The sequence below is a fragment of the Danio rerio genome, chromosome 24, assembly GCF_049306965.1.
Source record: "Danio rerio strain Tuebingen ecotype United States chromosome 24, GRCz12tu, whole genome shotgun sequence".
NCBI classification, from domain to species: domain Eukaryota; kingdom Metazoa; phylum Chordata; class Actinopteri; order Cypriniformes; family Danionidae; genus Danio; species Danio rerio.
In genome coordinates, this window is record NC_133199.1 from 24,838,185 (window position 1) to 24,851,579 (window position 13,395).

Genomic DNA, 13,395 nt, shown 5'->3' on the forward strand with positions numbered 1-13,395 from the left:
GTTTTTCTCCTTTTAAGTCTTACATAAAAAAGGTAATATACGAAGATAATATTATTTAAAAAAACTCATTTTACAAATGTGAAAATCTGAAACTGTCCCCACCTTTGAAATGTGGGCTAGAAAGCTTGGAAATATGTTACACTTAGGAGAACAGAGATTCACACTAAATGACAGATTGTCCAGTTGTAACAAGATTTGGGAACCATTCATAATATTTTTTTAGATAGACTGAACTGATATAGACTTTTACAAGACTGTTGTATGGTAATTTATTTGTTTATTTAATTTCATTATTTACTTTATAATTATCTTATAATTATTTTAGAATTTATCTTTTGGTAATCGCCTCACAGCAAAAAGGTCGCTGGTTCCAGCCCCAGCTAGGCCAGTTGGCTTTTCTGTGTGGAGTTTGCATGTTCTCCCCGTGTTCGCGCGGGTTTCCTCCTGGTGCTCCGCTGCCTAAAACATGTGCTGGAAAAGTTGGCGGTTCATTCTGTTGTGGGGACCCCTGATTAATATAGGGACTAAGCCAAAAAGAAAATGAATGAATGTATCTTTTGGTCTAATTGTCTATGTACACCTATTGCTTCAATTGTATTTATTTTTTTGTCCTAGCCAGTTCCATAATATGATTGTAAATGTTATTCATGCATGACTTTTATTTTATTTTTTGCTAACTTTCTACAAACATTTTGATCAATGTTAGATGGGTGGGATGTAGGGTTTTGAGTTCCTTTTTGTTGTGAGCCAAATTCACTGTGAAAGTCTTTCCAAGAGATTTTTGATATGGATCATCTCTTTCTTGTACGGATATAGGCGGTACTGTGTGTATGTATTTTTTTTTTCAATGAAAATAAAGAGTTTAAAATATATACAGTTGAAGTCAGAATTATATATATATATATATATATATATATATATATATATATATATATATAGTTTATGTATACACACACACACACACACACACACACACACACACACACACACACACACACACACACTGTAAAACCCAATAAGTTAAGGGAACTCAAACAATTTGAAGAAACCGATTGCAACAAACCATTTCATTTAAAAAACTGATCTATATGAATACTATGAACTTACTCCATTTAAGTTAAAGTAATGAGGTATTTAATGAACTCATTCAACACTCGTTGACAGTTGGGATTTACAGTGTATATTCAAATATTAAATATCACACCTGCTGTCAGACAAACCACACATAAACGTCTGTATGAGTTTCATCAGGGAAAAAAGTATAGAGTATTTATTAAAAGTTATATGTCTACCTTACATCTAAAATATAAAAGCATACCATAATAATTTACCACAAAGTTATAAACTATCAATTTTTACACCAGAAAAATTTAGAAAAAATATAGGACTATCAATCAGTAGGCTAATGACAGGGATTTGTACAAACAGATAATGTCACCACTGCTACTATCATCCTCTTACATCCTTTTACTTTGTAGATTGTTGACAGTCCTAAAAAATTACAAGGTACAATGAAATTAAATTTGGTCTTCATCTTTCCTGAACTAGGGCGAAGCAGTGGTGCAGTAGGTAGTGCTGTCGCCACACAGCAAGAAGGTCACTGGTTCGAGCCTTGGCTCAGTTGGTGTTTCTGTGTGGAGTTTGCATGTCCTCCCTGCGTTCGCGTGGTGCTCCGGTTGGACTGAATTAGACTGGTGAATTGGATAGGCTAAATTGTCCGTAGTGTGTGTGTGTGTGTGTGTGTGTGTGTGTGTGTGTGTGTGTGTGTGTGTGAATATGTGTGTGGATGTTTGCTGGATAAGTTGGCGGTTCATTCCGCTGTGGCGACCCTGGAATAAATAAAGGGACTAAGCCGACAAGAAAATGAATGAATGAATCTTCTGAACCTGAACTATTTCCTCTCGTTGTCGTTCACCGGGACTCATTCCTGCCACTAGAGGGCAGCCGATAATTGACTCTCGGATATCTATAGTCTTTGCCTGTAAGCACTGCAGGCTCCAGAGACAAGTCAAACCGCTTTCTCCTCTGCACCGTCACAGTGACTGCACTGCAACCGCTAGAGATGGTATCGTTTCAGATTTTACGTCGTCTGGGCGTGTTTGCCCTCACTAAACCGGTTTGCCATGGTAGAATTTTGTCAGCATGTGGAATCAAGACATCCAACATCAATCACAGTCACGGACAACCTGGTGCAGGTAGAGCTCCCAGAGCCACAACATATTCTCAAAATAGCTGGAATTACTTTTTTTGCCCAGTTAAAAACTATATCGTCTTATGTTTACATATTTTTTTCTCATATACTATATTTCAGTGAAGTCTGCAATGTCAGGTAGGCTAAAGGACGATTTTATTATGTAGCACTTTGGACTTTGGACCAATTCCCAATTTATTTCTATTTGATTATTAACCTTGACATTTAAAAAAAGCACACAAAAGGTTTAAAATGTTTAACTTGTGTTACTATTACTGTGTAACTATTTTAATTAACATAAAAAATATGGTAATTTAAAAAAAGTTAAATTGGATAATGTAAGTTCATATATTTGTTAATTTTACTGTAATTATAAACAAGATCTGTATTTTATAATGCATTACTAAAATCTAAAGTTCTGCTTGTTAACATTACTTAACGCACTGGGAGTTAATATGAACTAACAATCAAAAACTTTATTTTCATTTACTGATGTTAACAAAATGAATAAATACAGTCAATAATGTATTGATTGTTTGTAAAGGTTATTAAAGACAATAACTGACGGATCATTATTTTAAAGTGTTAACAAAAATACTTCTAACCCATTCATTAACCCTGATGTTAATTACAGTTTTATTTTAATAATGTATTAGGGAATGTTAATTAATTTAACTGTGATAACATTAATAAATGCGTTATTTCTTATGTATTAATTTTTTATTTAATTGTATTTAATATTTAATAGAAATAGCTAACGATGAACGGCTGTTTTTAACTGATAAATTTACATTACTAATGTTTTGCTCATTGTTAATTAATGCAATGACTGATGTTAAAGTGTATTAATGTTAAAATGTTAAAATGCAATTAAAGCAACGTTTAATATTTAAAGTATTAGCATTTACCCCTTTAAAGTGTTATTTTTAGCCTTTGTTTTTTTTTTTCTGCTAGCTGGTGCAAAACAATTGTTTGACTATTCTTTTGTCGAACACACAGCCTTTATGCGTCTACCAACCATGAATAGTCAGAAGTTTTTTTATAGCAGAATATTTTTGTTTATCTTGCATGATTTTCACTGGTGTTAATTATGAACATCATTATATTGATTTATATTTAACATTAGAGCTGAAGATTTGGCCTTCAATTAAAATCTTGATTAGTTGACCATTTTAGCTTGATTACGGTTAATGAGTGATTATTTTGTTTATTTATTTTATTTTTTGCCCTCATAGTTCACTGACAGGTTTTGTACAGTAAATATGGTCAAAGATTACACGTGAGAGATTTCTGAATGAAGAGTGCATTACTTGATTTTAAAATAAATGAAAGAAACACAAATAACAAAAATGTTGTTTTCAAAAGTAGAAAATTAACAGTATCTTTTATAAAAAAATAATGTAAATAATATATTAAACAGTGCATTGAATCTTCTGTAAACAAACATTTTCATGTAAATAATAATTTTAATGTAAAATAAAATATGCCGCCTCAAGGCATCTCTGGCACAGCTTCCAACCATTGTCAATGTAGTGCAAACGTGCAACGTTTAGTTAAATTTTTTAAGAGGTGCGCGGCTATGCGACCGTGCGAAGGCTGCGCCAGAAGTATAAATCAGCCTTAACAGAGCAGGGTCATGTGACTCCACATGCTGTAGGGAAAGTAATTGAAAAAATTGTCCTGGAAAAAATAGATCGATTATAGGTTATAAATGTCGATTTCAATTACTTTTCGATTAAACGCCCAGCCCTATTCAACACTGATCTTACATTATCATTAATACATTAATACTTCCCGATTTTGACGTTTCAGTGTCGGTTGTGACATATGAACAGCTCAAAGGCATGCTGGCCAATCACAGCGTGCAGCTCTTTGACGTCAGGAATCCAGATGAATTTCAGGCTGGCCGCATCCCAGATTCGGTCAACGTTCCATGTAAGTCTCTATTCAGAACATAAAAAATGAAATGTTTTTATTTATTTTACTTTTAGTGCATGTACTCAGTCTACACTTTACTGTATCTCCCAGTAGGAGAGCTTGAGGTGTCTCTGAAGCTCCCCGCAGAAAAGTTTGAAGAGCAGTTTAAAGTGAAAGCCCCCCAAAAAGCGGACGATAACATTGTTTTTCATTGTCGGAGTGGGAAGAGGAGTTTGACCGCTCTCGAAACTGCTCATCGTCTGGGATTCTCTAAGTAAGATATAAAAATGACATGCTCGAAAAAAATATTTTTGCCGCTTGTTCAAATGACTTGCTTAAGATGAGTAGAAGCAACACAATTCTTTTTTTATAGTTAGTTTATTTGTATTGTTAACCACTTAAATTTGGGAAAAAAGGGTAAAGCTAAGTGTTTTATTTTGGGATGATGAATTATTTCATCATATATTTGCATATCGAATTGCTTGGTGGATGTGTTGTTTCTAGCATGCTTTTTAAGGGAGAAATGTTGTCAATAAAGGGATTATATGGGCTTTAAAGTCCCCATTACATCAACATATTTTTATTAGATGTTAGGCTACTAACAGTATGTTAGTTTAAAGGATATCTATAAGCTAGTGTTCTCTAAAACAGCGACAACCCTTGTATTAAAAAGATATAAAGCTCTACAGCTTGTGATTTGTCGCTATTGACTGTTTTTTTAAATAGGGGAGGAGCTAAACTATGTCCTGCCCTGTCTTCTGTTTTAGTTTAAATTACATCACATATTATAATAAAATGCTCCTTTCAAAACACTTCACTGAACCTTTGAGTAAAGAGAAACTTGTTGGAGTTTTTTCTTCACTTAGTTTGGAGATTTAGAAGAGTTTCATTATCGTTTTCTTAGGTTACCAAGTGTGCTTATGCTGGTATTGTTAGCTGATACAGTCAGTGAGCAAATACTATGGTAAATAATGTCAGTTTTGAGACATATTTTTTTTATTTGTATATATATATATATATATATATATATATATATATATATATATATATATATATATATATATATATATATATATATATATGATAAAAATTGTAATATATTCATTACCTCATTCATTTACTTTCGGCTTAATCAGCGGAATGAACGCCAACTCATCCAGCATGTTTTACACAGTGAATGCTTTTCCAGCTTTAACCCAGCACTAGGAAAATTCTGGTTGTCTAAATTAATTGATTCAGATTAACTGTCCACATTAAATTCACTACATAATTCCAATTAAAATTGATTTGATTTCATTGGTTCAAAATTAATTTATTTTTGGGTTCTGTTTGACCAAATTAAACTGAAATAACATCATTATGTGGAAATGCGTATATTATTATTATTATTATTAAGTTACACTAATGGTCTAGAACACATAATATGAAGATGATTCAATTAATTACATATTCCTTACTGTTAACGATGCAATACTTGCTTTGTGTTTTTCAGGGCACGACATTATGCAGGAGGATACATTGATTGGGAGGAGCGTGAGAAGAATTGAGCAACTTTAACTTTAATTTGCTGTAATGTTCATATTATTTCAGAGCCTTAATCTGGAAATAGAAGATAGAATTATATATTCACACTTGATTGAAACCAACACGTTCCATTTGTTAAAATTAACTGTAAAGTGACGAAAGTTGCATCTGTTAATATTATTTAATTGACCTGAGTGAACATGAACTATGAATAATTACCATTTTTATTAAATAACTTTCAAACATGTTTAAACTTGATAAATCATATAACAAATGATTTGTTCATTGTTAGATAAAGTTAGTTTACTATAGGGAACTCAAGTGTGACCATTTTTCATATTTTGCAAAGATGTGAACACCTTGTATTTTTATACAACTTATAATGACTCATCAATTATTATAATATGGATTATAATTGAATGGATGAAGTCTTGTTCAGACTTGTAATACTGAAATGTGAACAGTAATACGTTTCAAATGTGTTTACAATTTTGAAAAAATAAAGGGCTCTGGACATTGGATGTTTCACATAGTTTTAATCGCTCATGAATTATCAAAATGATAGTATTGAGATACACACTGTTATACCTCTATCAAAATGTAATTTCCTCAAACAAGCATAGGACTTTAGAAGCCAATGTCAATGTATTTTTATATAGTTTTATATTTAAAAAAGTTTACAAATGTAATATAAAAAAGCTGTGTAAATTGCCTAATTAATATCAAATTAATTAGTACTCCTACATTTTATTATGCTAGTATTCACATTTCATTAAGCCAAATGTGAGAGAATTGGTGAAGCAAGTATTTATTTAGATAAATACTTGAAATAATTGCTCCTTCAGACTGAATTCAACTAAAATCATTGGGCTGTGAAAACCAAAGTGAATGTATATTTGCAAATGTGCTTAATTGACCTGTTTTAATTTCCCCATGCCACAACTGTTTTATTTCTGGAAGCTTTAAAAGAGTTGTTGTTGCCTTTGGGAAAGAAATTGAGGAATGAAACAAGTATCAATGTCACATGAACAGATCAGTTTGTGTACTCTCTGCTTGCACTTCAATGTAAGAGATGTAAATGGGATACAATTGTGACATAGTATTATACATTGTTTCAAAAGCAGTGTTTTAACTATGCTGTTTCCCACCAACTATAAAACCTGATTGTCAACATAATATCAAAAGAGCCATTAAGGAAAAATGTATGTACTCAAATTGGAAGAAAAGGTTTCGTATTAAACGGCTTAAAATTATTTTAATAGCTTTGGACGTTGTTCTTCTGTCTATATTTTGACATTCTGTTTCCACCAGGGGGCGATAATGCAATTAGGCAAAATAAAGGCGGTTTTATTCTTATGGCCAGGAGTTCACGGTCACAGCAGGTGCTCAGATGTTCATTTCATTGTGGGTTATTTGGATGTGCTCTGCTACACTTCAGTAAATAGCTGTCATAGTGATACCGAACACAAAACAAGGCTGGCACATTTTTCATCAGACTGCACTCAAATCAATGGACCTTCCCTCGTTCATCTTGAAGAGAATTATTTGAGTGTCAATTTACAGAGCGCTGTTATTGTGAAAATTACATTTGGAGTAATAGGCTAGGCAGTCTATCAGACATACTGTAAGCAGTCGATGTCCAGGTATTGGATTTGGAACCTTGTTTTGCACTGAGTGATGAGAACAAACTATGATAAATGTCCATGTCTTTCATAATGGGGTCCTTACCAATGATCTGCTTTGTGAAATAAAAAATACAAAACATTTTTTTTGTTTGGCACAAGAGAGCTACTGTAAATATATCTGGAGTGTCTATTTAGTTTCATGCTTTCTCCTTATTCCAAATGTCTGTTTCACTTAATTGGTCCTTTTTGCCTTCTCCCCTACTGAAAAAAACAGCTGAAACCAGCCTAGGAGGGTTGGCTGGTTTTAGCTGGTCAACCAGGCTAGTTTTAGAGGGGTTTTGGCCACTTCCAGGCTGGTTTCCAGCCATTTCCAGCCTGGTCTTAGCTGGTCAGGCTGGGAGCTAAAACCAGCATGACCAGCCTAGCCAGGCTGGAAGCCCAGCCAAAACTAGCTATGTCCAGCTTAAACCAGGCTGGCCAAGCTGGTTTTAGCTGGTCATTTTCCAGCCTGACCAGCTAAGACCAGGCTGGAAATTGCTGGAAACCAGCCTGGAAATGGCCCAAACCCCTCTAAAACCAGCCTGGTTGACCAGCTAAAACCAGCCAACCAGCCTATGCTGGTTTAAGCTGTTTTTTCAGCAGGGTATTTTTTCTATGTCTCATATTTCATCAGTATAAGAGGATCTACTGGACCAACGCTATTTTGCAACTAAAAGATTTAAAGGGCAGTATATAAGAGTTAGTAATTACTTTTCATTGAAATAACTTTAAAAATTAGACATCTAATTTCTTTGCCTGTCTATAACAACTGAGTCTTGAATATATTTCAAATAGTAATGTAGTTTATAACCTCAATGACCTTAGTGAATTTTCTGAACTTAAACATTAATGCAAGCAGAGTCTGGTGCTTTCTTGACTGCTGTTTTCTTTCTTTCTTTTTTGCAGCTGTTGTGTTTATTGTGTTATTAAAAGTATAACGTGGGCGCCATCTAGAGACTAAAAACTTCCCCAGTATCACATCAAAGAAATCTATCAAAATAACTGTAAAAAATTTGATTTAAAATAAATTTGGGTTAAATATAACCAAACAATTTTGCTTAAAAGATGTCTAATAGAAGTGTAAACAACTGTCTTTACTAAAGCAAGGTTAAATTTGGGGTGTCAATGAAAATTTAACAAACGTCTAACAATAGTCCAAAAAAACTAGACTAGTCATCAAATAGACAGATTTCACATGTGTAGTAATTCAGTCCTGTCAATTTTAGTCTATGTTTAGACTATTTTTTGCCGTCTATTAAAATGACAACCTAAATTTAGCCTTGTTTTAGATATGATGTCTGACTATTACTCACCTATTCAATATCATTTGGCTTAGTCCCTGATTTATCAGAGGTTGCGACAGCGTAATGACCTGCCAATTACTCTGGCATATGTTTTATGTGCCAAATGCCCTTCAAGCTACAACCCAGCACTGAGAAACACTCTTACAATCTCTCATTCACACAATTATTCAATATGATAAATTTAGTTTACTCAATTACAGCATGTCTTTGGACTGAAACAGAATCCAAAAGCTTAAGACTTAAAGTGCATCAGTTTCCTTTTTTAACTGCTTCTGAAGGACTTTCTCCAAGTCCTCATTAAAGTGTAACAGTCATGCACTGAACTATCCCACTCATTGGACACAATGGGTGGAGCTAGGTGGTCCAAACCGTAACTCCATCCAATAGGTCTATAAACATGCAGGTTGATTCAGTCAAACTCTACTTACATGTTATTTCTGGGAGAGCTGGAAGTTATGGTTGAGCATTACTTTTGTCTTTTGCTGCTCTTTGATTGCTGCAGATCTCTGATTGATGGCATTTTCTGTACAGCATCATGGGTAATGTAGTTTTTTTCTAGCATCACAATTACTAAACAAGTGCTTTTAAAATAAGCTGATTTAATGAGGGATGGCCAAGTCAAATATCAGTCTTGTTGTGCTCTATATAATACATTAAGGTTGACATCATCACAGTTATGTTTACAGTTAATCTATTATTCTTGGCATGAACAACCTTTTGAGTCCAAAATCCAACTGCAAGTTCAGTGTTGCTGCGTGTTTCAAATACCAAGAAAAGTGAAAAAAAAAATTTTTTTAAAGTATATTTTTATTTTAGATTTATTTGTTATAATTTTAAAAACAATAGTTTGATAAAAGGAAACTTTCAGAATTGTTTATTTACTGTATTTTCTCTACCTTTTATTAAATAGTTGATGTATTATTATTATTTTTTGTTACAGTATATTAAGGAGAAGTTAATAAGAGGATCAATTTAAACAAATTACTTTATTTTGCAATTAAACAATTACAATTTGTCACAGATGTTTGACCAGGTTTATCCCAGGTTTTCACTATTTCTTTCATACAGTGATGGACATAATTGTTATTTTTTTTGTTATGCCGTTTTTTAAGTGTATGAACAATAAAAAATAAACTTGAAAACATTCGCCAGGTTTGTAACCACTAGCCCTGGAACCCCAAATATAACCTCAAAACTCATAATCAGTCAATTTTTATAAACTAGAAACACGTTTAATCAGCAGGTCAGCTAGAGGTGGCTCGGTCTTCTGGGTTTGTCACAGGTAACAGCTATTTTCAGACAGTCGTTAATGATCACAGCTTGAGTGCGAACAGCGTAGACATCCTTCGGAAAACGTCGGAGGAACGCGAATACCTTTAGAGTTCCCACATGATGTACAATTGGGGATTTTGAGATTCTGTTTAGTTCTTTCACCTTCCCGGATTACCTTCAAAACATGTTTGCTGTACCACCAACCACTGTACTAATGAAAGCAGGGACGCTTCGTGCGTAAAGGAGCTTTTGGAGATGGCGCGGAGCTTGTAACCATCCTTGCGAATCTGGCTGTGCGCGAAACCATTGTGGGCATCATTCAATGCTCAAAAGCGTCGCGAGTAAGCATATTTGGAGCTGTGTATTAGTAAGTTTTGCGTACGCGGTAAGGATGGAGTCCCTTCCACAGCGGCAACGGCGAAGGGCGACTGGACCGATAAGTTTAACCTCAAGGAAAGTGCGTTCAGATGGGGTTCTGTTTCGGTTCTTCGCTGGAGAAGCTTAACAGGTAGACACATCGTAAATTGGGCATTCAGGGGGTTCAATGAAGCACTGAATGATAGATGGTTATAGATGTTATCCAGAACAGAGTCATTAAATGCACGCGTTCGCTCTGGCTTTCAAGGCGCTTTTGTGCAGATCATCAAAACCATGATTTTTTTTTTCGTGCGTCAGTGAGTTGTGTGACTTTATTGTAATCACTGAGGAATTAGCTATACAACTTTTAGATATTGTGATCTTTAATGTGTTTTGAAATATCTTATTTCTATGTTAAAGTTATTTAGTTATGATTTGGGATAAATAAATATGAATATGTTAATGAATCAATGGGTGTCTTAAAATCTTTGCAAAAAGTATTCAAGATTTTTTTCCAGAAAATATTTAAATTAATTAAATGCTCTTTTTTTGTTAGCTTTAATTTATTAATGGAATAAAAATATAAAGAGTTGAACTGGATAAGCTATGGTGAATCTGATATTGCAAACCCAGGTTACCCTGAGCATTGCTTACCATGAATCTTCATAAAATATATATTTGTGACTTTTTTTATAGCTGCTATCAATAACTAGACATTTCAACGTTATAAAAGCTGCCCTGTGTCTCAAGTCACCAAGCAAGCAGCATGTCATCTTGAGCAGTGAATTGTTTACCGAGAATTTTGCAGAATATAAAATTCAGAGATGTCAGTAGACAAACACAAGGATTCAAACAGATGTACAAAGATGTTACACTGCATGTTGTCAAGCATTTATTTTGCAAAAGTCAAAATCTGTCCACCCTCTCCAGATCTTCCACACTTATGGCAATGTTTAGCAGTGGTGAATGGCTCTGGAATGACTCTGAGCATTCATTCACCCCTGGGGGAAACTACAGCCCAGCGTCAGGCGTTGAAGAAGCGAAGAGGAATTATTATGCCATGCTCTATTCCCTGCTCATCCTGGCTATCGTGTTTGGGAATGTTCTGGTTTGCATTGCTGTGCTTCGAGAGAGAGCTCTTCAGACCACCACCAACTACCTGGTGGTCAGTCTGGCAGTGGCTGATCTGTTGGTCGCCTCACTGGTCATGCCTTGGGCAGTTTATTTGGAAGTAAGTACACTAGGAACTACTGTAGTTTACCATGTTTAAGGAAAAAAACAATAAATTTTCCCATTCGAAAATCTGATGCATGGAAATATAAAAATGACAAACAAGTTTATATTTGAATTTGATCTATGTAAAATGTTATAAATGCAACATATTTCAAAATATGGCTAAATGTACGCTTAATTTAATTTCAGACCATTTGACCTATGTTGCAAATATGTTTATACACCATTAACAGATTTTTTCAAATTAAACACTATTTACCAGTAATAGTAACTGTGTTTTACTTTTGCTGTATGTTACTGTATTTTAAAGCTTGTGAAAATCACTGTATATTTACAGTAAAATTATACAATACTGTACATACATATACAGCTAGATTAATGGTGCTCTAAATGTAAATACTAATTGATTTACAGTAAGTTACTGGCGAACTACTGTCAATAGGATTCTATATGAAATTGTTAACAGTGTACAGCCTACTTAACTTAAAACGTTAAGAATATGTAAAAAAAAAAAGGGTTTAAAACTAAAATTTTAAACTGAAAAACTAATGAGAGAATTTTTAAAATTTAGCCCCCGGTAAACAATATAGCAACAGAAAAATCAAGGGAAATCTGTTTCAGTGAGAAAAGATTTCAAGTCATTTTTCTTCATCAATTATTGATAGACACAAGAAACAAAACACAAATCTTTGCCCATTGTTTAAATAACCAATAAAAGCAATTTATTTAAAGAGCATTTCCATGTGAAATCAATTTATTTGCACATTGTTATTTTTTAATTGATCAAATAATATTTAGCTAGCTTCAGCCACAATATTCTTCACCACACTCCTCTTACCGTGGGAATGATGCAACATAGGCTCATTCTGAAAATGTAGCTCTATAAACATTTCTAGAGATCACAAATTATGTAGCCAGAAGTATGGATGGCTGCATTTAATCTTTAAAAAAATGATACGGGGCGGTATGACTGCGTTTCTTTTCGTGCTAGCAGCTGACCGCTTACCCCCGTATGGAAGGCTTTACTGCTGTTACCAGTTTGTCCAGTTAGTTCGCCATGTACATCGGCAGACTTAAGACTTAAGAGGAGTTGACGACGATGAAAGGGTTTGAGTCCGGCGAAGAATGGTTCCAGAAAGTGGGTAAAACAAAAACAGAAACCAAAAAATATAATTAACAAGTAAATAACAGGGTAATAATGTGGTAAAATCTGAAAACATGGTAAAATCACATAAAGGCTTTTCTTTTTCTAGACTGCTTTTTAAAACTGTGGGTTGGGTTTAGGGAAGGAGGAGGGTGGGTCAGTCGATCAATCAGTCAGTCATTCAGTCAGTCGACATCCTCTGGTGGTTTTATGTACGAATGGCACTAGTAAAGAAATTTGAGATCTCAAAAAGCATACACAGCGGCCTTTGGTGGATTCACCAAAACAAAAACTGCACAAAAACTTACCTCCTGGGATGTATTTAGTGCTCTCCAGAAATGTATGTAGCAGTACATTTTCAGAATGAGCATGGGTTGGAATGATGTGCAAACAGAAAGCCCCGCCCCTACTCAATATTCCATTTCAGTCGGAAGTACATAACTGAAATAAAGGTCTCAGCAACTTCCAGTTCAAGCTGACTTTAAAGGCTTTATTTTAACGATGTAGGTGCAAAGTTTAAAGCACACGGCGCAAAAGCATTAAGGGCGTGTCCGAATCCACTTTTGCTATTTTAAGGACGGAAAAAGGATAAGAATACGGAATCAATGTTGCACTCACTCCACTGAATACATTCATTATCCTACATATTCAGGTTCATTTGTTAAGCACAAAGATTTGTCTTAAAACTATGTCTAAATTCAGTTCTAATATCCAGCAAATAAATAAATGATCAATATTAATGAAGTTTGGTCAAAAAACTGAGTTATATCTAAACACACGTCCTGTTCT

At 34.2% G+C, this 13,395-nt stretch overlaps 2 protein-coding genes across 9 annotated transcripts in view; both read left to right on the forward strand.

Moving 5' to 3' along the window:
- Positions 1-1,999: 1,999 nt before the first annotated feature.
- On the forward strand, positions 2,000-6,885 carry si:ch211-161h7.8. 2 transcript variants are annotated; one of them, XM_001340371.9, is made up of 4 exons: positions 2,000-2,195; positions 4,004-4,126; positions 4,220-4,382; positions 5,601-6,885. In XM_001340371.9, exons 1-4 carry the CDS (start codon positions 2,063-2,065, stop codon positions 5,653-5,655), a joined length of 474 nt encoding a protein of 157 aa, XP_001340407.1. In that variant the 5' UTR covers positions 2,000-2,062; the 3' UTR covers positions 5,656-6,885. The 2 variants fall into 2 exon arrangements, with proteins under 2 accessions (XP_001340407.1, XP_073796768.1); XM_073940667.1 differs by having other exon boundaries at positions 2,172-2,329.
- Positions 6,886-8,925: 2,040 nt separating this feature from the next.
- drd3 (dopamine receptor D3) overlaps positions 8,926-13,395 on the forward strand; it is a 39,232-nt gene continuing 34,762 nt past the window's right edge. Inside the window, exons 1-2 of one of the 7 annotated variants that reach the window (XM_073939989.1) lie at positions 8,926-9,139; positions 11,160-11,460. In XM_073939989.1, coding sequence (XP_073796090.1) covers positions 9,114-9,139; positions 11,160-11,460 — 327 coding nt within the window. In that variant the 5' untranslated portion in view covers positions 8,926-9,113. 7 annotated transcript variants of the gene reach the window in all.

What these genes read in the sequence shown, in the direction of transcription:
- si:ch211-161h7.8 (XM_001340371.9), top strand. Translation starts at nt 2,063, where the DNA reads ATGGTATCGTTTCAGATTTTACGTCGTCTGGGCGTGTTTGCCCTCACT. An exon ending in TCACGGACAACCTGGTGCAG is followed by an intron (nt 2,196 to 4,003) that starts GTAGAGCTCCCA and finishes TTGACGTTTCAG; the next exon opens with TGTCGGTTGTGACATATGAA. An exon ending in AGATTCGGTCAACGTTCCAT is followed by an intron (nt 4,127 to 4,219) that starts GTAAGTCTCTAT and finishes TGTATCTCCCAG; the next exon opens with TAGGAGAGCTTGAGGTGTCT.